Below are 27,852 nucleotides of genomic sequence, written 5' to 3'. Positions count from 1 at the left end.
ATACTTGCACTCACTCTCACATCAAGAATAAAATAAACTATAACACGTTTGACATGGGCAGGGCATGTAGCACGTATGGGTGAATCCAGAAATGCATATAGGGTGTTAGTCGGGAGACCGGAGAGTAAAAGACCTTTGGGCAGGTCGAGACATAGATGAGGGGATAATATTAAAATGGATTTGAGGGAGATGGGATACGATGATAGAGACTGGATTAATCTTGCACAGGATAGGGACCAATGGCAGGCTTATGTGAGGGCGGCAATGAACCTGCACATTCCTTAAAAGCCATTTGTAAGTAAGTAAGTATAACACTGATGTAAAACAATCTCAAATACTTCAACAACAAGACTATTTATTATTGATGGACCAAGTGATTGGTTTTGCTAATCACATGATTGCCACATAATACATGGCTATATGACAACACTGCACCATGACCATGGAATCAAGTAAATATTCGAAAAGAAATAGTTCGCTAAAGCTGTTTCACATCATTTAGCATGTGTCCTCTCAAGTGAACCGACAGGCGCAATTTTTCTCCATACAAAGGACCAAATATCAATAACTGCTATTGTTCCTAACTAAAAATTAAAACACTCTAAAATCTCTTTATCTACAGTTCATATATTCTGAGACCATATCAGTCATGTGACACGTTTATAACTGTTTTATTGGTTTTGCTACCTTATTTCACAACACATTTGTTTCATGTTCAAGTACTACTCACAATGCACTTACCAATTGGTTTGTATTTTCCAAGGAAAGTGAGTACAGAAAGAACCAATGGTGCTACTGTCTCATCCTCCATGCTAAGAAATGAAGCCAGATGACGAAGAACATCTTCATGAAGGAAGTGACAAGGAAAAACAAAGGACAGCATCTGAAAAAATAAAATAAAGAGATAGGAGAGATCAGATACTGCATATGTTCCAACTTTGTAATCTCATCAAAGGAATGCAGGACAAGTGGTGAAAAGGGATCTAAAACAGGCTACTTTTTTATTTCAAAACATTGTTCACTTTTTTGTAGATGTCTCACTGACTGTGAATCTGAATCATCAAGATAGGGTCGAGTTTTTGGATAAAGATATACTTAAATTATTATAACCAATCTGTTCCTCATTGTTCAATGCCTCACAGGATTTCGAAACTGAGAGTGAATAAATATACGCACCATATGTGGTGGGGGAGGAGGAAGATACAGTTCACGAATCTTTTAAAAGACAGTACTGTATTCTTACTGTGACTATAACAGAACCCCAATTAACCTCCATATGATTATCAATTGCCGATTTCCTCACCCCTCCCTAGAGTTTTTATTGCATTGCCAGCAATTCTGCTACATTTCACAGTGAAGCTCAAATGCCGACAACAAAACATTGTAGAAGATTGTGTCAATAGTATGAAACATAGCTGCCACACACAGCCAGCCTTCCTTTTAAAACATTTTCTAGTTCAACTTCAGATGATATTCTGTTTCCTGATATTTTGACATCAGAGAAGTGTGAATGGACACACAAACGAAACAAAGCAAATTTGTTGTGTGGATATAAAGGGAAGAATTGTGACGGTGTCGTGTATAGTTCCTGGGGTAGCTCAGTTGGTAGAGCATTTGTGCGCTAAGTGAAGGGTCCCGGGATCGATACCCAGCCCTGGAACAATTTTTCCCTTGAAATTATTCAAACCTGCTTCACAGGGAGCTTCTACCTGAAAGCCAGATTTGTATGAAACAAAACAAAGATCAGAAAAAAAGTGATCTGTCTCTTGACGAAGACGTAGCATTAAGAAAGTTGTGTAAATAGCACGAACAAACTAACAACCACATTTTACTGTACTTACATCATCTGTTATTTTCACACAATATGGTATAGTGAAAATCCAGTCAAGTGATGAATTTAAAAATGCTATATTATGCACTTGTGTTAATTGTTCATCCAAGTCCCTTCATTATAACAGGTAATGTGGATTCTACTATGTTTATATCCAAATTATATCACTTGCATCATTTGTCTTAATTGAAATGCAAAAAAGTCCATAACTTTCGATGGTTTTCAACACCATAAGACATATAAATTTAGTATAAATTTAACTTATCTACAGCTCTGGACCTCTACTGAATTGGTGAATTCTACATCAGTTTTAGTATCTTCTTCTTTTTCTTCTTCTCCTCCTCCTCCTCCTCCTCCTCCTCTTCCTTTTCCTTCCAAAGACCAACCTCTTGCAAGTTCCAGTTCATTAACTGACTTACATTACAGTAAAAGTATGAAAGCAGAGAAGTTTTCTGTTTATTTTTACTTAGTGTTACACATAGACATATCTCCATCCATCCTAGTGCCTAGCTTTTGAAAATGATATTGAACTGAAAGGTACAGTATATTGACACTTCTGTTGTTCTATCACGCAATCATAACTGATCTTAAAGGTCATTTCTGATCAAAATCACATGTTGGGATTATCATATCAGATTACTGTTTTCTGTCTACTATGAGCAATGAAAAAACCGCGCATTTCTTCAATGACTAGGACTCGAGTTACAAGTCATCAGCTACTGTACTGCTACGTCATCTCTACTGCACACCTCTCACTGTGCAATGTGTCATAGGAAATTATGTAATGACTGTTTGTGCATAAATGCATAGATTTTGACATGTCTAAAATTACAATTTGAATCCAACATATCGGAATATGAAGAGGAAGCAAATACTGGTGTTAAAAAAAAAGTATTTAATGCGGAAAAATTAATAGCTGAGAGCAGAAGTGGTATAAGTCAAAAACTGTAAATGAGGGTTTAAGTAGAAATCTTGTAACACAGTATACAACGCAGGGAAGCAATTTATACCTTCTTCATACTATGCACTGATTGATATGTTCAACTGAAATTGATCATTTCACTGGGGCAGGGGGAGAAGAAGTATTCTCTTTTTATCATGTTCACCCAGACTGAAAAGAAAATTAGTTACACCACTTCTGCTTTCAACAGCTCAAATATACTTGCACAATTAATATATATATAGGTTTTTATGTTAGATTACATTGTCATTTCTACTCCTGATTATGCTAGTTATGAAGGCAGAACACCTCGGAAAGAGACAGAACAAGAAAACAATTAAAACAAACAAATTTATGATTGAACATCATATTGATTATTTTACATACAGTACAGTTTAAAACTTCTCGAGTCTGGAATATTGAAGATGGCTCAATTCCTGGGATGATTCTGGTTGAGGCACAGACGCAATGCATTTTGGCATATTAGACACATAAGATCCTCCTCTAATGACAATGATACCTCATAGTTCACAGTCTTCTTAATTGTGTCTATTATATTGTCCCTCCATGTGTCCTCATCTTTGTCTCTCTGTTGTGTTCTGTTTATTCTCTATCTCTGTCCTGTCTCTTTCTTTCTATGTCAGGTCCTCGTCTTTCTCTCTCTGTTGGATCTTCGTCTTTCTTTCTTTCTTTCTCTCAGTCATGTCCTGGTTTTTCTTCCACTCTCTGTTGTATCCTCGATTCTCTCTCTCTCTGACATGTTCTGGTATTTATCTCTCTCAATTTCATGTTATATTCTTTCTTCCTTTCTCTCTCCTCTCACTGTGACTATTACAACCGAAAATGCAACAATGTGACATGATGTTGATTGTTGAGACGTGTTTTTCTTACTACTGTATACCGTGCTGCAAGACTGGCTATGAGGTTGGTTCCAGAATGAGCTGGATAAACCGCATGTGTAACTCGAAAATGGCAACTGATATCAAAATCGGATTTTTTCAGAGACCTTGTGTTCGTGTGTTTTTTTTAATTAAACTCTCCATTTATTTTTATCAGAGACAGCCTTTAATTTGAAGTATTACTACAATTTCAATCCTTGGTTTTCTGCCTTAGGTCATGAAATCCAGGTGGATATTAGCTCCACTTTCCACTCAGAATACTAGATGTCCTTTTTGCTGATGGTATGGACATTTGAAGATAAAGCATGAAAAAATATAAACTTTTGTAAAAGATCATAAATTCTGCATCATAAACTATCTCATAACATTATGTTAATAAATTACATACAGGGTGGGTAAAAAGTATGGAACAATGCTTGTAACTTTCTTACTTATAATTTTATGAGAAACTGTTTATACAGAAGTTCTAAGGTATCAAAGAAGAAATATTTTGAACAAGTTTTCAGATACTATGCTTTTTATTTATAAAGAGTGTGCCAATGAGTATGTTTTTTTTAAATGACATCATATACTTATTTCCCCATTTTTGGATTCTTCATGTCTCAATATGTACAAAATTTTATATATATATATATATATATATATATATATATATATATATATATATATTGTCATCTATAAACTATTATTTTGTCAAAATTACCTCTTTTGATGACAATGTATGTGCAATGAACAAAAGGAAATTTTAATGCTTCTGTACATTAATTTGAGGAGGCCTTGGATTAAACAATTGCAGACAAAAGCTAACAGAAACAAGTGAATAAAGCTAATAAAACAATTGAATAACAATGGTTAATTCATTTCAATATCTTCCAGAAAGTAATTAATCATGGCGAATCTTACAGAAAAACAAAAAATTGAAATACTAATGATTGGCTATGGTGATAGAAGGAGAAACCAAGAAGAGGTTTAGGTCTTATTTAATGAAATACATCCAGAAAGGAACATTACTCATTCTACGGTATCTAGATTTTTAAGAAAGTTCAATGAAACTGGAAGTATTTAAAATAAGTCAAAGTGTGGAAGACCAAAATAAATTACAGATTGTGAAAAAGCTCTTGATATTGTATTAGCAGTAGAAGAAAACCCACATTTTATTGACTTGCAAGCTTGCAGTTGACCATGATGTCAAGCCATTTTGAGTACCTTTTGTGAACTGAAATCAACTTGTGATATAACACAACAATGCTAATTTTAGTTTTATTGGGTTTTCTTGCTTTAAAATCCATGTACTGTATTACTATTGCAGTTAAATTTCAATAGTGCATATCCTACAATGTGTCTTTTTTTTAAATTATAAATTTAAATAATATTAAAATATTGTTATTCAATTATTTTCATTAGCTTCATTCACTTATTTCTATTAACTTTTGTCTGGAATTGTTTAATCCAAAGCCTCCTCAAATTGATGTACTGAAGCATTAAAAGCTCCCTTTATTCAGTATACATACACTGCCAACAAAAGAGGTAATTTTTACAAAACAATAGTTTATAAATGGCAAAAAAAAAAAAAAATGATTTTATACGTACTGAGACCTGAAGAATCTAAAAATGGGAAAAAAAGTACATGGTGCCATTAAAAAAAAAACAGACTCATTGGCATATCCTTTATAAATGAAAAGCAGAGTATTTGAAGCTGTGGTCAAAATATTCCTTCTTTGATACTCTACAACTTTTGTATAAATAATTTCTTCATGAAATTAGAAATGAGAAAATTACAAGCACTGTTCCATACTTTTTACTCACCCTGCATATAAATAAGTACACATTCCAATACAAATTTCCTTGATGTTAATAAGTCTAATGCTCAAAACTGTCTTCTGTGCAGAATTCTGAGCCACAGATTTTGCAACTTTTTTTTTGTCACTGGAATTATTCTTTCAATAACCACATCTCACCCTGTATCAAACAAATCTCAAGTGTTGCATAACAAATATGTTGTTGTTGTTTTCTAATGCCAGGCGTTTGACAATAAAGTCATTTGACCTTTTGCACTCCAATATTTTTCAAAGATATTATCATGGCCAGCCACTGAAGCACAGATTTTGAGGTGTTCCGAATCCATTTCTTGGTTTGAGTTGCACAATGGGCAGTTAGGGGACCAATATATTCCAATTCTATGCAGGTGTTTAGCCAAACAATCATGGCCTGTTGCCAATCTAAATGCAGCTACAGACGATTTTCGTGGTAAATCGGGAATTAACTGTGGATTTTGATGCAGAGAGTTCCATTTTTTTCCCTTGGGATTGTGTTATCAAATTTTGTTTGTTGAGCATTACAAATATAAAACCTGACATATAGACCAACCCAAACTAAAGGCAAATAGTCATTCATCAAAATGTACAGTTAAATGAATAATTTATAGCTTCTTCTGTACTCACCACTAGAAGTCTCAGACCTCTCTCTCCTGCAGTGTTTGGATGAAGTCCAACCTCTTCTATGAGGTTGCCACCCTTTAAACAGTCTTCTATATAGCCAACAAGTAACTGCAATAAGAAAAATGTCCTATTAGAATTTAAAAGTGTGGAAGAGATATATCATCCCCTCCAAGGCAGAGTATAGTAAGCACCATTTTGCTAACTTTACAGGAGAGACAGTTACTTATCCAACATGGTGGTGAATACGATAATCTAATTTTAAAGCAACTTCTCAGAAGAAAAAAAATTGTTGGGGCTCATGGAACTTTTACAGTCAGCAATTTATCTTAAACACCATAACTCATTTTCAGTAATACTTTGCCTTGCAGGGGACGATATGTGGAAGTGGAAATGGAACTGTAAGACAAGAGACCTAAAAGAAGGAGAAGCAGCAGCAGAGTATGGCAAATTCTTTTTCCTAAATGCAAATGCGTCTATTGCTCTTCCAGTTCGAATATAGTATATAGAGTCTATATATTGATATTGATTCCCAGTCATTTTCCCGAATCCGCATTCCCAAACATCCATTTTCCCAAATACAAAATTCCCGAATCCACACTCCTGATTTCTTTGATTTCCATTTTCCCGATAATACAGTAGTGTATATTACCACACAAATATATTTAATTAATTAAGCTTTCTCTTTACAAAGTGAAATAATGTCCAAGTGTCCTCAGATAATTGAGGTGTCTGTGATTATCCTGCACGATAATTTGTATTCATGTTTAAAGTTATAGCCACTCTCTCTTCAGTTGTGCTCTCACATATCTACTTGATGTGAATTCTGCAATCACTGTCCTCATGTCGCTCTCTTCCTTTTGGAGCTCAGTCAAAGCAGTATAGAGTCTTTGATGGTGTTTTCCAAACACCACTTGTAGACGATTGTGGAAGCCTTCCGACAGATTATTTGTTCAGTGTTCATTATTTAATATGGAATTGTACTGGTTCCACAAGGTCGTATCATATCGAAGTCGTACAGGTCACCTTCTGTCACGAGCTCATGTGCCACTGATGTACATGACATCAAAGTAATCAAATATTCGGGAATTTCTCCCATAATATATTCGGGAAACTGAATAGTAAATGAAATTCGGGACCGTGTCTTTGGGAAAAGGTAGCTTTGGGAAAATGTCCATTTGGGAATGCGGATTCGGGAAAATGGGTGGGAATGACTGATATTGAATTTGGTTCATAAAGTATCGTAATATGTTTGTGAAGGGGCTTCCACAAATTTCTTTAAAACTGTTAACTCTACTACTGTAAAAGTTTATTTCTATACAAAGACAACTGCCAAGTGATAATTTATGACATAGTATTAGTTACTGGCAAGTACGAGTTGCTGTTACATTGGTTTGTTCAAGAGTTGACTATTTACAATCCGTCCACAAGTCACTGACTTCTTTGCAAATGACCAGTTCTTAAATAACAAATGTTACTGCTCAAAAGAATCTGCTTGTTCATGAACTACAAAACATTGGCCTAAACTCTGTTACTGAAGAAGAAGAAGAAGAAGAAGAAGAAGAAGAAGAAGAAGACCATCCCAAGGATTTTTATTTCTCCTCAATGAATGGATCTGAATTCACTATGGTAATAAACGTAACCACTGGGTGGCAGTCAGAATGACAGAGAGGTGATCACACTAATTTTATAAGATAAACAAAATTCTAAAAGTTAATAGACAATTCATTACCTTCAGAGCCTGGTGATCGACCATGACGGAAGATATCCTCTCAAGCAACATTTTGACTGTGTTATAGTACAGGTTGGTCATCACAGGTTGACCTAACTTCTTCAAAACCAGACTCTGGAACAGAAATAGTTAGAAATGAATGTGCACACACTTTCTCACTATACTGCTTACTTTATTTTTTTTTTCTCTTTTTCCCCATTTTTGTACACTCTGTGACTCAACTTACAGATATTTTCTGTTTCCTACTCACAAATTCACATCAATCCCGTAAAGCTAATGTGAAGTTATATCTCTCATTTAAAAAGACATACACAGGTAATTCCGTCTAAGTATAATTCCTTTAATGTACACAAATCTGAGCATTATAGTTCTTCGTCATTGAATGCTGAGCCAAATCTCAACTGTCCCTTATTTGATTTGCGTCCATTAAAATGAATTGAATTCTCACAGTTTAAGTTCCAACCCTTAGGTTCCCTCTAGTGGCCTACCCTCATGCACTGCGTCATAGATGTATGACATGTGTGGACGCTGTGTCACTGTCATACATCCATGACGAAGTGCATGAGGGTAGGGCACTAGAGGGAACCCAAAGGTAGAACTTAAACTGAGAGGATTCAATCCGACATCGGGATGGGAATCCGGTATGCTTAGTGGATAGAGCGTCAGCACATAGAGCTGAAAACCCAGATTCAAATCTCTGTGCCGGAGAGAATTTTTCTCTGTTCCACTCATCTTTCATCATATAATCTAAGAAATTCTCGAAGTTCTTATTGGCACGTTATAAACACTCAAAATGAGAAACCCTCACAGTCACCAGATGTATATCCAATTACAGTGTTAATAAATACATAAATACGAGGTCTGTCTAAAAAGTATCCGACCTTTAGCCAGAAAAAATATTTCAAATACCTGACGGGGTTGGGACCCTAATCCCCTTCAAAGTAGGCCCCTTGTGCTTGCACACACTTAGCCCACCGATCCTTCCACTGCCGGAAACACCTCTGGAAGTCTTCTTTTAGAATGGTGTTCAGCTCCGTCGTCGCATTCGCATTCCACATTATCTCTTCTCTACTCTCAAAATGGGATCCTTTCAGTGGTGTCTTCAATTTTGGAAACAACCAGAAGTCGCAAGGAGCCAGGTCTGGAGAGTAGGGAGGTTGGTGAACGGTTGTAATTCCATGTTTGGCCAAGAAAGTGTGTATCAATTGGGATGAATGTGCGGGGGCGTTGTCGTGATGCAAGTGCCAGTTGTTCGCCGTCCACATGTCTGGTCTTTTGCGCCGAACTGCATCACGGAGTCGCCAGAGAACATCGTGATAGTACTCCTTTGTCACCATTTGTCCTTCCGGTGCGTATTCGTGATGCACAATTCCACGGACATCAAAGAAAACAGTCAGCATCACCTTGATTTTGCTTCGCACCTGCCGCGCTTTCTTCGGCCTTGGAGACTCGGGATGCTTCCATTGCGACGACTGTCTTTTTGTTCCTGGGTCGTACCTGTACACCCATGACTCATCTCCAGTTATCACGGTGTTCAGAAACCCAGGATCAGTGTTGGCGGTGTCCAGAAGGTCCTGTGCAACGTCACGACGGAGGTCTTTTTGTTCCGGGGACAACAACTTCGGCACGAATTTCGCAGCCACTCGGTTCATGTTCAAATCATCACACAAAATTGCATGTGCAGAATCTTTACTCACTCCAACCTCTTCGGCAATCTCCCGCACGGTCAAACGACGATCTGCCATCACCAAATTTCGCACCCTCTCAACAACAGCTGCACTCCGAGCAGTTTGGGGCCTGCCACAACGCTGCTCACTCTCCGCTGATGTGCGGCCATCTTTGAATCGGTTGAACCACTCCTTAATTTGTGTTACACCCATCGCATCTTCCCCAAACACCTGCTGAATCTTACGAATTGTTTGACTTTGAGAATCACCAAGCTTTTGACAAAATTTGATGCAGTATCTTTGCTCAATTCGTTCAGTCATCTTGCGAGAAAACTAAATCCGACAAACACCTAGAACAGCACCTTACTTGGCGACCACCAGCCAGTGACTGGCACAAGCGAATGCGGTGAAAAAATTCAAGCATGCGCATTACAGTTCCTCCTTCCACCATGCACAGTGGCGCCGCCTTAGAATCACAACTTTACGCGGGAAAAATTAAGGTCGGATACTTTTTAGACAGGCCTCGTACATACATACATTACACAGCATAAGTCCACACAATACAGTACTCAAATTCTTGCCACTCTCTCTCCAACATATCTCTGTTCATAGATGCAATCACAGCAATGACCTGATGTCTTAGTTATTCAAGATTTTGGCGTAAAGTGGCACATAAACCCATCCTTCACATATCCCCAAAGAAAGAAGTAACATGGTATCAAATATGGTAACATGGGAGGCCAAGGATAATAGGCCAGATCAGCAGTAGTAATATGCCCAATCCAATGATATGGTAGGTGGTCAATTTGGAAAACAATACCATTGTTACTGAATTTGTTTTTGCAAGCTACAGAAGACAAAATGACATGTTGTGGAGTTGTCATTTTTCAACATTGCCTCCATGTCAATAAAAATAATATGTTTTCCAACAACCCAAACTTGAAATTTTGAAAGTTTGACTATCAAATTAAACATAACATGTTAGTCATTAATACTTACACAATAATAATCATGTGAAAGTGTAACTATCATTTTGAAACATGGTGTATTCATTGAGGGAATGTATACACATATAAAGATTAAGAAGTCGTGTGGTGAAACATGGCAAAAATTTTGATAAATTTCCTGATAGGCCAATTCTATATAGAAATACAATATTAAATTTAGTATATAGTTTTAACAAAACAGCTTCTCTCAAGACCGAAAAATCAGACAAGAGCTCCATTTGCTTAGTGATAACAAACTCGCTCGAATAGAAACTGCCTTGGAAAGCCACTGAGAAGTGTAGCAGAGAATTTCTAAAGAATGTGTTAGATGGAAACAAAACTGTTGAAATTAAAGCCCTACAAAATTCTAGAAGTTCACGAATTATAGTCCCAAGATTGTAATCATAAACCTAATTTTTGTAATTGGATGATCAAATCAATCTTCTTAATGTATCCAGCTGTTTGCTGACAACATAAAGTCCACTGTAGCCTATTCAGTTTTTGTTTTTCACGAGAACTGAGGGGTATTTTGATCAGTGTTCATTATAGATGCCAGTTGCTAGTAGCCAGAGTTGGGGTGTAGTCAACTGCAGAGCTGTGTCTTCTGCAACTGGTACTGATGGATTTTAATTTACTTCTTTTGTGGTTTATGGTTGGACAGTATAGAAGAATGTGTTCCAGATCTTCATCATGATTATTACACCACAGACAAGTAGGATTATCAGAAGTGTGAAATCGGTGTAGGTACAATTGTGTGATAATGTGATCTGTTCTGGCTCTTGTTAAAAATGTTTGAACATGTCTGGCCAAGTTTTTGTACGTTTCCAGGTCATTTGGTTTCTTTTGTATAGACTGTAAAATTTTTCCTTTGTCAGAAGAGAGCCAATTGTTGATTCATAGGTTTATAAAATGAGACTTTACTGAAGCAAAAGCACTGGTTAGAGATATCACTTGAAGAGATCTTGGCTGCAAATGTATTGCCTGTTTTGCAATATTATCGACTTTCTCATTTCCTGGTATACCACAATGACTAGGTATCCATTGAAATGTTATATCCTTTTGGAGTTTTTTTTTTTTTTTTTTTTGGTTTACTTAGTTGTTTCAGAATTGGAATAATTCTATGTGCATATACAGTTCGGTACATATTTAATTATATTAAATATAGCCCCCTTGGAGTCAGTAAGTATGCAAATAGATTTTTCAGAAATTTGAGTGACACACTGAAGAGCAACATCAATAGCTAGCAATTCAGTGTCAAGACTGGAGGAGGATGAGCAAGGTACGAAATAACTTTCCTGATATTTTGGAATATAAACCCTGCTCCTGATGTCCCATTATTAGGATTTAGAGACCCATCTATATAAATTTGAAGATGATCCTTATATGTGCTGCAGAGTAGTTCCATGGCTTGTAACTTAAGAATGTATGGAGGATCATTTTTGTAATGATTTCCTGGAATTTGTATGCTATGTTCTGGAATCACCATTTCCAAGGAGGAATTTCGTTCACAACTGGAGTTTTAGTAATGAGTGTGTCTGTGATATAGATTGGTATTTCTTCTTTGTTTATTTTATAAAAATTACACAGGATATTATCTGACAGTTTGAAGAACATCTGAGATCTGGATGAGGCTTGCAATTTTAAATATATTTTTAGATTCTTTTGTAATACATAGTGTCTGAGTAATTAGACGATGGAAAAGTAAATAACAAAGAAATTGATTGTATGCTGAATTTAGAGTAACAGAGGATGCCTCTGTTAAAAGAATTCAACATCTTCACCTATGTTTGACCCTATGAGGACCCAGAAACAAGGACTGTAACTGCTGAACCATTGAGGATGATCTCATAATAGGATTAAAGTGTGGAGTTATAACCTACGTTACCCACCGTTGTGTCTGCACATTCCTTGCAGCTGATATCTGGCCTTACAATGGTCTCCATGCCTTGCAGTAACGCTGGATCACGTAGGAGATGAACTGAAAATTTGGTAAGGAACTCCTGTGCCTTTACAGGCTCGGGCAGGAATCGTGAAAGTATGGTGACCCGTGCAGCCATGTCTTTGTCACGTTCAGCTGTTTGAGGTCGCCGATGAAGCTCCAGCCATTCTGATACACTTCGACGCACACTGAAATATAACATAATCCACCCATAACATAGTACAATCACTGATGACATAAGAGTGTATTTAAAGTGGTAGCAAATGTTCAGTATTTGTTGTAGTGGTCACCTTCATCCACCTCTACCCATATATTTTACAGAAAAAAACATGAGTGTCATGAAGATAACACATACTTTCTCATTACACGTTTTACGTATTTTACAACAATTCCTGTAACATGTTGCAAATGATATTACCATTTGTAGTTTATTTTCTTGAACCATTATTCAAAAGACATATCTAAATGAAATCATTTAATATGCAACAAAATATGAAATACTGAAAGCTAGAAGCCATTAAAAATGCTGGGCAGACGACAAAAATGTATTGTACTCCCCTGAATACTCTCACATGTTGGACTTCTTGAAAATGAGATGGTAGATTTTATGACAAAAAAGGGCTCCAGAATATCACAAACATCAAATACCTTAAAACTGCTACATACGTAACACATAGGATTAAAACAAAAATAGACCAAACATATCTGAAGGATATAAAAATACACCATCATGACAGAAAGTGGGTGGACATTAATACAATAGGGAGAGCCCTAAATTCCTCAGATCGCAAGGATGCAGTAACAAGATTCAGAATTCTGACTGACCATCATTGCTTGGCACATCTGAAAAAAAAAAAAAAATAGAACGGAATTGGACACCTGTGTACTATCTAATGAAGCTTTAAATGCTGACCATCTACTTCAGTGCAGTGCTCTAAACAAGGATAGACAAGAGGTAAAACATATCTCCAGCCTATATTGGGAAGCTAGAAGGAAAATTGTGTAAAAATCAAGGTCTCAGACAATAGAAGAAGAAGAAGAAGAAGAAGAAGAAGAAGAGGAGGAGGAAGAAGAAGAAGAAGGAGGAGGAGGAGGAGGAGGAGGAGAAGGAGAAGGAGAAGGAGAAGAAGAAGAAGAAGAAGAAGAAGAAGAAGAAGAAGAAGAAGAAGAAGAAGAAGAAGAAGAAGATTATGATGATGACGACGACAAACTGGACTTTTTGAATTGCACACCAAACATATTCTCAATAATATCAAAGTTAAAATATTTTATAAGGTTGAAGATTCGCCATAGATTACCTGACATTCGCCTTATGGTTGGCAAAAAACCTTGAAAAAAAAACAGTAATCAGCCCAAGCAGGAATCGAACCAATGCCCGAGCCAACTCCAGATTGGCAGGCAAGCACCTCAGCCGACTGAGCTACACCAGTGGCTAAATAAGAATATTATACACGAGGAACAGTGCATGCACTCCATAGCACAGGGTTACTTGTATGTAAGAGTACTATAGAAATAATTCAATCTACTAATAGCTGTTGTTAACATATATAATAAATGAAAAATATTCTCCATTCATTCACCATGTTAAGATGATGTGAGGATGAAATTACTGTCAAGTGATATGTTGCACAATTTGTATCAAAGTTTTGTTTCTATTTATTACTTACTTAGCAAGCTAGAAACTGAAGTATACTTACGCTAGCTGGTGTTTCTGTAGTTCAATGAAAGCCTTTGTGGCATTTTCATCAATTGTTCCTAGTAGATGATACAATTTCTTCATGCGTTCTTCTGCTGGAAGTTGGAATGGAACCAAACACGTGTTCAGTAGCCTCTCCACCAATAACCTGGAAATAATAATCTCACGTCATTTTGATTTTAATTTATTAAGTATTATTTGTTATACTAATTTTATTAAGATCATTTGCAATTTATTATTATTTATTGTTATAATAATATATTATCTCGGCCACTCAGTCTGTATGTGTCTTCATGAAAAATGAATGTTGAAAGAGGGAAGGCCACTAGAGGGAACCCAAAACGTGGAACTTAAACTGAGAGGATTCAATCCGGCATTGGGATGGGAATCTGGTGTGGCTTAGTGGATAGAGCGTCAGCACATAAAGCTGAAAACCCGGGCTCAAATTCCGGTGCCGGAGAGAATTTTTCTCCATTCCACTCATCTTTCATCATATGATGACGCAGAATTTCTGCACGGAAATAGCATATGTACCTCGGTACATTGTAATAATATAAATATGAATGTGTCTGAGTGCATAATTGAGATGCTACATGTGCGACCCTTATCAATTAGGCCTTTTCAAGAAAAGAAGAGCATTATACAGGAACGTAATCCAGCCCTGGAGTTGCCAGATTTGGTACATAAATCTGAAAGTTGTACCAGACATTTTATAGTTTCTTCTTATTTGAAATATTTATGGCTGGCTGGAAGTAGAAAATTTAATTCTTTATTTTGGAATTGCCTGTTATTTGGCCAAGATAGAAGCACCAGCTGGACAAAATCAGGTTATATTAACCTAGGAAGCTTTACAAAAACAACAGTTTCTTATGAGCAATCTGTAGGGCATATTAAAGCATCCTATTTGGTTGCCTCTTTTGTAAGAGTTTGGTGGACACGCAACTAAATGACAGTTTAAAAATGAAATAACTTTCCATAGTAAGAAAGTTCAGCAAAACAGGGAACTTCTTAAGAGATTTATTCATGCTGTGTGCTTTTTAAGCAAGCAAGATCTTGCATTCAGAGGCCATGATGAATCCAGTACGTCCATTAATAGGGGTAACTATGTTGAACTTTTGAAATATACTGCAGAATACGACCCCTTCTTGAAAACACACTTAGAAACCTCTACAGTATTCAAAGACATGTCTAATGGAATACAAAATGATCTAATAGAAGCAGCAGCCAAATCTTTATTAGAAGAAATTACATTAGAAATAAAATTAGCCAATTATGTTGCAGTTTTAGTTGACAAAACAACAAATGTCTCTAATATTGCACTATTTTCCATTGTACTCTGGTACATGCATAATGGCCAAACAAAAGAAAGGCTTATTAGCAGGGAAAGGATTTATATGTAAATACATATTTACTTATAAAGCTAATATAATTTATATTTTGCATTATCTTTATGTTTCACAATGTGTAGGGTTGAAAAATCCTACTTTTATTTTCCATATTTTTCCATATTTTAGAGTTTAGTACATATTTTCGTTAATTTCCATATATTTTCCATATTTCATATAAAACAGTCCATATTATATTAGGTTTAACAATAAAACAAAACAAAATTCCATTAACTTTTAAAAATACATTTCAACAATAGAGATTTAAACACATGTTCAGTAATCCCTTTAACATCAGAGTTATTTGAAAATTAGCAGTCCTATCAACAATGGGAAAGTAAGTTACAAAACTGTATTAATTTAATTTAAAATTTTTAACAGACTTCAGTTGTGCAGCTCAACAGTTAAATGCCAGTCAGAGTACACATAGGTTCAGTTTTGTAAATCATACTATAAAGACGGTAAATATGCCAAAAGTACGTCATTCAGTCAATTTAAAATCAAAACTAACAAGTTACATTTCAGAATTTAAAGAAGATGGTTTATCAACTGACAATAAAATATTATTTTGTAATTTGTGTCAGTGTGCAGTATCATCTACACAAAAGTTCCTGGTGCAACAACACATTACAACTAGTAAACATCAGGCCAACAAACAACTAAATTCCAAGCAGAGACAATTGTTTTTAACACAACCAACAACATCGAATGTAAGATCTGAGTTTAACATCGACCTGTGCCGTTCTCTCATCTCTGCTGATATTCCTCTCTACAAACTAAAGAATAAGGTCTTCAGGGAATTCCTTGAAAAATATACTCAACATACAATCCCGGATGAGTCAACACTTAGGAAGACGTATGCTCCATCCATCTACGATGAGACAATACAGAAGATAAGAGATGAAATTAAAGATAGTTCAATTTGGGTTTCCATTGATGAGACTCCCGACAAAGAAGGTAGACTTGTTGGTAATGTAGTTATCGGTTTGTTAAGTGAACAATATTCTGAACGAATTCTTTTGCATTGTGATGTTCTAGAAAAGTGCAATAACAAAACTATAGTTAAACTGTTCAACGAAGCTATGGGTATCCTGTGGCCAAAGGGTATTATGTACGATAATGTGTTATTCTTTATTAGCGATGCTGCCCCTTATATGGTCAAAGCTGGACAAGCATTATCTGTTGTATATCCTAAATTGACTCATTTTACTTGTGTGGCGCATGCATTTCATCGTGTGGCAGAAGTGGTCAGAGACAATTTCCCTAAAGTAGATTTGTTGATTTCATCAGTGAAAAAAGTATTTCTCAAAGCTCCCAGTAGAGTTAACGTGTTGAAAGAAATGTACCCTGAAATTCCATTGCCACCAAAGCCAATTTTAACTAGATGGGGTACATGGCTAGAAGCAGTTGAATATTATGCCGAACATATAGACTCTATTAACAATGTTCTCCTTGCATTGGACTCTGAAGATGCAGTCTCAATTGATACTGCGAAAACAGTTACCTGTGACATAAGTGTGAAGAATGACTTAGCTCACATTCAGCATACATTTTCATGCATCATAAAAACGCTCAAAAGTCTCCAAAATAGGCACCTTTCACTATCTGAAAGTTTTGAAATTATAAATAGTACTGTGGAACAACTGAATCGTGGTAGAGGTAAAGTTGCAGATGCAGTAAGAGCTAAGGTGGACACTGTACTTTCAAAAAACCCTGGATATGAAGAACTACAAAAGGTTGTTGCTGTGATGAGTGGTGAATCAACAGTGAAGATTAACTTGGACTTATCCCCAGCAGACATTGTGAAATTGAATTATGTACCAGTTACTTCTTGTGACGTCGAACGCTCTTTTAGTCAGTATAAATCTATCCTCAGAGACAATAGAAGAAGATTCACTTTTCAGCACTTGAAAGAAATGTTTGTAACCTATTGTTATGGTAACAGACAATAAAAATTGTGTTTTGTTGAAACTACATTGGAAGATAAGGTACGTCCATTATATTTTTTGTTTAGTTTGATTAAAATGTACCAATATTTAACGTACATAGTCATTTTTTTATAATTTTAAGTCCATATTTAATTCCATATTTTGGTAAAAATCCATATTTAATTCCATATTTTGGTAAAAATAACTACATATATATTTACATATTTCATATATTTTTAGTCCATATAAATCCGTTCCCTGCTTATTAGTTTTCAAGATGTAAGTGGAAATCGCATAGCTCCAGAGATTGCTGAGATAAGACAATGCTTGACGGAATTTGACAGCAATGACAAGTTAATCGCACAGTCTTATGAAGGAGCAGACTCAATGGCGGGTTGTATAAATGGGGTACAAGCACTTATTAAACAGACACATTCACAGGCGTTATTTGTACATTGTTATGCACACTATATAAATTTGGTACTATCAAACACAGTCAATAACATAAAAGAATGCAAATTTTTTTTTAGTACTCTGAGTGGCATTGCTGCCTTCTTTTCTCGCTCCCCCCAAAAGAAGTAAGTTCCTAGATGCATTTTTACAGAGGAAACTATCTAGTGTTGCACCAACTTGATGGAATTATACAAAGAGATTGGAAAATACAGTCTATGTCCATAGAAATTACCTCTATAAGGCTTTTAATGCAATGCTAGACAATTCTAGTGAAACTGAGAAAGATATTTTGACACCTGTAAAGGATTACCTTCTTTTATTTAGAGAGTTCACTTTCTGTTTTCTACTGAAAACGTTTGACAAAATATTTGCATCTATATAACATTCTTCAAAGTAAATATTTTGACATTGCCTTCTGTAGGAAGAAAGTAGATGAAACTCGTTGAAATATATCAGCCATGAGAATTCAATTTGAAACTGTTTTTGCAGAAACAGCAGGTAAAATTGGAGAACCATGCAAAAGAAATATGAATTACAAACAAATATTTTACGAAATATTTGACAATGTTGACAGCCATCTAGAAAATCGATTCCAAGACTATGGAAGTTATTAGGACTAATATCAACTGAAAATGGAAAATATGAACTTATCAAAAGCTGTTTCCACAGAATGAATTCCTTAACTTACTTGGTGCCTATGATAACCATTCTGATGAAGTCAGTTTGCGAAATGAGCTGTTTATGCTGCTGATGACTTTAAAGAAAATATAAAGGAGTTCTTTACTGCACATGCACAATGTGTTGGAAGCGAAACTTATCTTATACGATGAGAGCTCCAAATTTTATTTTCGTCATTGATTAAAGTTCTCGTTAATACTTTGTATATACCTTTTTTAACAATTTTAACACTTTTTAACGTAAGACTAAGTAAATTTTATGGTTTATTTTCGTATCTGTACAATACCGGTATCTAGTACAGATTCAGTTGAGAGGTTTTTCTCAGCATTAAAATGAATTAAAACATATTCAAGAAACAGGACTGGTGAAAAAAAGACTACCAAATTTGGCAGTACTATCAATTGAAGCAGCTCTTCTTGAAGAAATCAGTTAAAAGGATATGTTCTTCCAAAGGACTATAGGTTTCTTTGCTGTGCACACAGGAGAATGGAGTTCACCCTTAAGTAACAAAACAGCACTTTCATTCCTGGTATACGGTCATCCCATAACATACCTGCATTAAGTATTTTAAATATTTATATTAATATATTTAAGATGATTAATATTGGAATTATTCATTATTATGTCAAACCAATTTGTTTTTTTTTTTTTTATTTGCTGGGATACCAATAAATGTCATCGCACACCACTGAAATACAGTATTATTGGTTTTGTTTAGTCAATTGTTTGAAGATAGGTCTGAACTTCACAAATGATACAAACAAGGCACCACTTATGAAGCAACTAGGCCAGAAGATAATGGGGTAGGGTGGCCAATTCCTTTCCCCTTACATTGCATACAGCACCGATTAGTTACATATTACATTAATCAGACTTTAGAATAGGATATAGTATTATAAGGAAACACTCGGGAAAACCCAAGCTACTCATTCCACTTTATCATGATGATTGGAATTGAATTTCGAGAGAGGGACACGACATTTCAAGATCTATTGTGCTAACCCTCAAGCTAGGTATATTTCCAAATCACAACAGCTAACTACACACAGGTTACATAATACACATAAGACTAATGATATTGGTACTTTGAACACGTTTCCAACATATTTCTCTGTTTATGATCTATTCAGTCTATGACTTTGACATACCTGTCTTCCATACCGGTCATGTAGTACCCATGAAGAATTTTATCCTTAATCCATGTCACTGCTTTTTTTGTTGCTTGTGGAACGTCAGCATCATTTAGGTGCTTCTTGTAAATCATTGCCAATCCCGACATGGCTTCCTTTCGGATTTTGAACTGTAGGGATGTAGAAAAGAATATAGCAATATAATTACTTTAACAGAGACACAATAAATAATATTTTTCAACTCATAACAGGACTCTCACTAAAGTAATACAACAATAGTACCTTTCTAAATTCATTAGAAATTTGTTACACTGCATGTAAGCAGCACTTATTTTGTTATGCATTTGAACAAATTCAAGAGTTTGCAAAATGTGCCTACGCCAACAGGATACACTTTTCTAGGAAGCTACAAACATGTGTTATGTGTTTCTCAAGGCACAGTGAGAACTGAAATAAAATTAAGTCAAAATTGTTTATGGTCTTTGGAAGATATTACATCCATTTTATTTTAACTTTTGTATTGCAGCATTCTTTTAAAAAGACATGAGCAGCTTGTTTCCTTTTTTTCATATAAATTGTTATCTTATGACAAAAATAGGGCAATAAAAAGCATTGAAATTATATTGAATCACCCATAATTCATAAAGTAAACATTCATAAGACCATAAGTAACTTAACAAAGTACACTGGAAAAGTAGTTTCTGTGTCCTACAGACTAATTTCACTTGTACTTATTCACCCACAACTTCATGTCCCTAATTTGAGTTACAATAAATAACAAGCAACTTTTCAAGATTAATGCACAAACTTCTGTCACATTTATTGGACAAAATCAGTGTGACGATGATTAATGTAACAATAATGAGACATCGGTAGAGCTGCGAAGTCCTAGCAGCAAGCACCGTCTTGGTCTACCACAAATTATAGTTAGACACACTGGGATTAGAAATCGGGTTATCAGCATGAAAATCCAATGCTTCATATGTCTGACTAATAATTGATGTTTGTTGTTGTTTAGTCAACCGTACGAAGACAGGTTTGAACCTCACAAGTGGCACCAATAAGGCATCACTCATGAGGCAACTAAGCCAGGAATTAATGTGGTAAGTCAGTGCTGGAGTCAGATAGCAGTGGTGGGTAAGGACTCGAATAAGCGAAACAACACTACTGTATTACAACAGGGTGTCCCATATCTATGGCTACTATAAGAACTGCAATTTCCTTAGTTTCGAATGCAGAAATAAATGCAGTATTGTTGAGGGAGTAGTCATATAAAGAAAAAGGGAAGAAAAAGTTCATATAAAAGCAAGAAATGGGCAAAAAAGTACACATTGAAGTAAAGAAGGCATAAACAGCAAAAAAGGCAAAAACAAACCATCAGAATACTTCATTTCCCATGATTCGTGCACATTTACTAAAAACCTTTAAATATGAACATTCAAATGAAATAGGCATTTTCCTAAACATCTGATGTCTAGTCATGACACAACGAAAGCTAACAATTCCATCGTAAGCCAGTAAGAGGCTTGTTGAATTTCATGTCAAGTGTACATTTTCTTTTATATTCTCAATTTTATTTTAATAACCTTGCAGAATATGGTTCCATTGCTGGCATTTTGAATTATGCCATTCTTCAATGTCAAAGGTAAGAGTTATTGAATTCCAAACATGCTCAGATGTTTATATAGTACTATTCAGATTACAGTACTAGAGAGATATGTGAGATACAAAATACCATCTTTTCTTTTGCACTATCACTCTCTTTTAAGTTAAAAAAAAAAAACAGGCAATAGTGCCAAAGGTACAAAAAGTAAATCATTTAATTCCCTGGAAGTATTATTAATTCATTAGTTGCTTTGAAATTAGTATAATATAATTCATTAGTTGCTTTGAAATTAGTATAATCTAAATTGTGATACTGTGCCAATGCTAATGTACTCAGTCCACGGAGACAGCTACTTTTGCAAATCTGGCTAAAACTGAATGGCATATTTGGGCCTTTCAGATATTACATATTACATTTCATATTGGGATGCATGAAAATGGAGTTAATCACATTTATTAACAAAATGGACTTGGTAGCTGTTTACTAGTTCCTGATTTAGTTTTATTATAATTAATTCTGTATTATTGAAAAACAAGGTAAGAACAGTCTATTGTAGATATGAGACGGAACAGATCAGTCATGTAACTGTGAGAATGACAATGGACTATTTTCGTGATAGACTGGGATATTGTTTGGCTGTGAATAGTTCTCATTTTGAGCATCTGTTGTCAAGTTTGGTTAGTCTTAATGTTTTGTTTACTTTTATGGCCTACTCAACATTATTTTACACATTTATTTGTCTCAAGTTTGAAGTCCATGAAACAATAAATAGTTAAAAGACATGAAAACAAATGAATAGGTAAATTTCCTACACTCTCATATGTAAAATTTAATGGAGATTCAGAATATGTAAATTTTAATACGGAGTGACAATTAAAAGAATAAAGTTTACTGTCACACTCTGTATGCCTGAATAACTTTTTTCGAGCAATATCATATTGTACGGTTTATCCCTAACAGCTTTTGTGTGTGTGTGTGTGTGTGTGTGTGTGTGTGTGTGTGTGTATGTATGTATGTATGTATATATATATATATATATATATATATATATATATATATATATATTTGTATAATTGAAATTTAAGAAGTTATTAGCAATATTCCATGCTTATTGTTCACCCGTAAACAATACAGTAAAATCCCTTGTTTCATTCTTTGTTGATAACATGCTTTTACCCTTACTCAACATTTGTAGATCTGTGTGCAGTAACTCCAATATGATGCTTGTTGCTGACATGATGACTGGCATAATCAAGGCTTCATCCATTTTCTAATGAATTTTATTCCTTGTGATAATTCTGTTTACTTATTAATTTTATTTATTTATGTTATCTTTAATACTGCCATAACAATTACACACATAAATTTATTTTGCTTCTCAGTAAGCATATCTGGCCTAATATGATGTACTTCTTTACTATAGCTTTACTGAATTACAATTTGTAAGTTTTATTTTCGAATATTATCTGAGACATAAATCTGTAATACACACACTATTGGCCTGCTAGGCAACAAATAAACTCATCCTCCAATGTTGGATATTAGAAGAAGAAAAAGAAAAGAGGTAAATTTGTAATACAGTATGTTTACATCATAATTTGTGAAGAACAGATTTTTATTTTCTGGTGTAGAGATGAAAGGAGAAGGAAACTGAACAAAATCTTTATTATAATCATCATCATCATCATCATATTATTATTATTATCATTACTGATATAACTTACATATTCACTATCATGCCAATCAATCAAAAATAGGTAATCTTATGTTTCAAGGATGTAAATTCTGGAAGATGTTTTAATACATTAGATACAAAATCACCTTACTACATAGAAAATCACTTAGAAAAATATAATTAAGCAAAAAAAGATAGAAATGCTCTTAATATAGTATAGCTGTAACATTTAAATAATTCTCAGAGATATTTTAATACATGCAAAGATCAATTTAATACATTGGAAATCACTCAGAAAAATAAAATTAGAAAAAAAAAAAGGATACAAATACTCGTAAGCTACATCTACACAGTTCAGTTTTCCATGCATGTACACATGTAATCTGAGAAGAATATTGAAACAATTAAGTTCAAAATGTGCATTCAATTAAGATGCCTGAAGATTTTGTCTCTATATAGTGCGCCATTTCGAATGTCATCTTCACTATGTGTATGTATGTGTATATATGTATGTGTGTGTATGTATATATATACATATATATATATATATATAATTATTATTAAATATCAATCTTGCATTCATTACTTGAATGCATACAGTTGAAAGAAAAGTTGAACCGTGTAGATGCATCTTTAGTATAACTGTAACATTTATGCTTTAAGGGTATAAATTTTGAGGGAAGTTTTAGTACATATAAAATAACCTTAATACATGGGAGGAAATCACTTAGAATTTATTGTCAAAGAAAAAATAACAGAATTCATAAAGGCACAGGTGTAAGTGTTCCATATTTCTATATTCTGTAAATCTCTTTGCTCTATTAAAATATAAGTTCGCCAGGGGTGTATATAGGATTTTATTTAGTATAGGGTAAGAAAAACAATTGAATAGAGAATAGTTTCTTGAACTAAGACTCTTAAGACTACATTACACAAAATGGATTGTTTAACATTTAGAAAATAATTATTTATTTAATATTATTGATTTAATTATTATTCAAATGAATTGTTTATTTTTCTGAGTGATTTTCGATACATTAAAGTGATTTTGTAATATTAAAACATCTCCCAGAATTTATATTTCCAGAATATAAACACTACAGTTATGATATACTACGTGAATTTTATCTTTTTTTGCCTTACTTTGTTTTTCTAAGCAATCCTCCATGTATTAAAATGATTTTTTTATATATATATTAAAACGTTTCCCAGAATTTACACCCTCTGAAATGCAAACGTTACAGTTATAGTAAACATGAATTATACTAAAAGCATTTCAGCCTTTTTTTTGCACCATTTTATTTTTCAGAGTGAGTTCCATGTATTACCTACTGTGATTTTGTATGTATGAGTATTAAAATATCTCCTAGAATTTACACCCCTTAAATGTACGATTACCCAAAAATATTTCTTATGTCTATTATTCTCAGTCCATAATATTTTCTAAGACAGTTGCGACCAAAAGGAAGGAGTGGATAGGGACTATCAAGAGAACTGTCCAGCTGCATGTAAAATCAGAGATATTGGGATCCAAGAAATTAACTAATGAATGGATGTATAAGGAATTTGACTCTTTCAGAAAAACAAAGTCACACAATAACAACCTGCCTTAAAATAAATGCCGAAGCTTTCCTGGTGACATGATAATTCAAAATGTTCTCGGGCTTCCAGCCAGGTGATAAGTTCGTGATCCACCAACATTTCAGGGATGCTCATCTTCCTCGTCTTCAGGGTTAACTGGTAATTAGGGGGAGTAAGATAATGAGCAAGGTATCCCCCTAATTACTAGTTAACCCTGAAGACAAGGAAGATGAACATCCTCGAAACATCGGTGGCTGATCAACTTATTACCTGGCTGGAAATCCAAGAACATTTTGAATTAACCTGCCTTAAGGGGTTAGGTACAGCTTACAGCAGTAAAATTTTTGGAAATACCCAATATTTTTTCCCCCATTACTATTATCTTGTACAATAATGAAAATTGGTATGTATAAAACACTGTCCTTCTAATATATGAAAAAAATATATATCTTTACGATTTAAAAAAAAATTATTTATATTTCTTTTTTCAAAATTCAAAATGGTGGCAGTTCACTGTGCAGTGATGAAGCATTTCCCTCATAACTCATAAACTTCTTAATTCTGTCATGTTTTCTCTCTTTTGTTTTATTGTTGAAACTCATGTTTACAATATCATGCTCTTTCAACTACATTTCTCAATAAATAATATTTTTGTTGTGTTAAAAGAAAATACTAATATTTGACCATTTTTTAAAAGAATTTATTTTTTATGAGACGATCTATCAAAGGCAGAGAAGTGATCTTGCATCATATTGTAGATATGGCATGCATAAATACACACAAAGATTTTCATCACAGAATGTTGGATAGTTTTTTAGTTATGTGGGAAACCCTTCATCACTGCACAGTGAAACGAATTTTGGAAAGGAAGAAAAAAAAAGTAAATAATTTTTTTAATCGTAAAAAAATATTTTTTTCATATAGCAGAAGGACAGTGTTTTACACATACTAATTTTCATTATATTTCCAAAATTTTACTGCTGTAAGCTATCCTAACCTCTTGATTAATTACATTAGTAAAAGAACACAAAAAGTGAAAAGAATTTGCAATTTTAACCATTTTATGCCAGATAGAATTGAGCTATATGATACACTAGAATCTCAATGCATGTGATAGAATCAGTAAATACTCATGTGTCATAGCAGTTTATACATATTTATTCAAATAAGTACATTTTGATATGCCTGATACTGCAAAAGATCGAACAAAGATTTATATCACTTGATTATTTTGAATAAACAAAAAATATCCGTGTCATGAAGATGACACATACCTTCTTATATATTTTATGCATTTCAAAGTAACTTTTTTTTTTTTTTTTTTTTTTAATTATCACTGAAAAGACATCATAAATAAATAAGATCACTTACTATGTACCCAAATAAGATGCTGAACTTTGGTCTTTGGAACTAAACACAAAAGGCACTTCATTATACTATTGAAAAGTTATATACCTCATTTAATTTATAAAATGTCTCGTTTAAGTATAGTTTAAGTTTATAAAAAACTTTGCATAAATTCTCATAAAGCAGTCATACTATAGATTCTAATTCCTTCAAATATTATTATACCAGTCACGAAAATTGGTATTCAAAATTGATGGGATATTAAAAGATATTTGTGGTTTATAATAGGTGGGCATGTTATGAGGATGGGTGAAGAGAGATTACCAAAGAGGGATGATGAAAAAAGAGGAAAACTATGGCAAGAAGTAGTGGAAAAGAATAGCTGGAGAACTGTGACAGATGGAGGATGCTATCTCAAACTCAAAGTCAAAATCAGGGACACGAGTCTAAGTGAAGAAGAATGAGATTCTAAGTGTATCACTCACTTTTCAAGTAATCTACAGTACTGTGAAGGTGAACTGTTTTAGAAAAAGTTGTTAATAACGAGTAGCATTTTCGAAATTCATTTGCATATACAAAATGAGTTGTCCCTGGTGTAAAAAGAGACTCTGCATAATAATAGAACTGTCTGACTTCATAACAAGAATCAATTTCTGGAGTATATTTGTGTCCTCCAACAGTCAAGTTTTCACAGAAAAAAAATATCTTTCTATTTTGCTCCATTTCCAAAACATTTAGGAGCATGTTAATTCCATAAGGTAATTTGTGTACAAATCTTGAAGTCCTAAAATTGTTGTGTAAAGAATTTTTAAACTGAAACCAAAATGTTATAGATTTTGTAATAAAAAGATAGTGTTTTTTTTTTCTGTTTTTCCGTAATAGATAGCGAAACTTTACCATCAATTCCTATAAATTTCAAGCTTTACAAGATCAGTCTCATGGTCAGAACTCGTGGTACCATTTCTCATTATTTATCCCCAAGTATGGTTCTGTTTTAGTCTGAAGAAAGAGATAACAAAGGAAATTGTCCGCATGAATTTATATGAATCATTAACACTTCTAAGAAATCGCAAATAAATTTTCAATTCTACGCAAAAAAAAAGTTGTTAACTTTATCTATTTCCACTTTTTGTTCTTTATCGTTCTTGTTATGAGCCGTTCAGAGCAGAAGTTGTGTAGTCAAAATTGTGTAATGAGGTTTAAAGTGAAAAATTCAGTAAAATACAGCGCAAAGTAGCAATTAATATGTCCTTCATGCTATCCACTGATTACTAATAGTTTAAATAAATTTAATATTAATTGGCACTTTGCGCTTTATTTTACAGAATGTTTACTTTAATCCTCATTATCCATTTTTGACTTACAACACTTCTGCTCTCAATGGCTCATATCAAATGTGTAGAATACTCTGCCTTATTTGGCAGCCCTTAAATGACTTTTAGAGAACCTGGAGGTTCATTACTGCTGTCACATAAGCCCACCATCAGTTCCTATTCTGAGCAAGACTAATCCAGTCCCTAGCATGACATTCCAGCTCCCTCAAATCCATTTTAATATTATCCTCCCATCAAAGTCTCTGCTTCCTCAAAGGTCCTTTTCCCTCAGGTGTCCCAACTAATGCTCTATACGCATTTCTGAATTCACCCATATGTGCTACATGCCCTGCCCATCTCAAATGTCTGGATTTAATATTCATTTAACCACCAACTTAGCTCAGGTGATAGTGCACTTGTCTGCTGATCCGGAATTGCTTTAGGGTATGGGTTCGATTTTCATTTGGGTTGATTACCTAGTTGAGTTTATTCCGAGGTTTTTGCCAACCATAAAGTGAATGTTGGGTAATCTATGGCGAATCCTCGGCCTTATGTCGCCATATACAATCTTGCTATCATCAATTGCATCAATGCTAAATAACCCAGTAATTGATATAGCGTCGTTAAATAA

General features: G+C 34.3%; 1 protein-coding gene across 6 annotated transcripts in view; it reads right to left on the bottom strand.

The window, feature by feature from the left end:
* Positions 1-27,852, bottom strand: part of pds5 (cohesin associated factor B pds5) — a 121,227-nt gene that overhangs the window by 56,585 nt on the left and 36,790 nt on the right. For all 6 annotated transcript variants that reach the window (XM_069820576.1, XM_069820579.1, XM_069820575.1 and 3 more), the window contains exons 8-13: positions 19,718-19,869; positions 14,127-14,273; positions 12,380-12,617; positions 7,838-7,951; positions 6,112-6,216; positions 742-883 (exon numbers count right to left, since the gene is read on the bottom strand). In XM_069820576.1, coding sequence (XP_069676677.1) covers positions 742-883; positions 6,112-6,216; positions 7,838-7,951; positions 12,380-12,617; positions 14,127-14,273; positions 19,718-19,869 — 898 coding nt within the window. The remainder of the gene's footprint in view (positions 1-741; positions 884-6,111; positions 6,217-7,837; positions 7,952-12,379; positions 12,618-14,126; positions 14,274-19,717; positions 19,870-27,852) is intronic.

This window comes from Periplaneta americana, chromosome 3, assembly GCF_040183065.1.
Source record: "Periplaneta americana isolate PAMFEO1 chromosome 3, P.americana_PAMFEO1_priV1, whole genome shotgun sequence".
NCBI lineage: Eukaryota > Metazoa > Arthropoda > Insecta > Blattodea > Blattidae > Periplaneta > Periplaneta americana.
The sequence above is the reverse complement of the archived record's forward strand: the minus strand, read 5'-3'. Positions and strand labels throughout refer to the sequence as shown.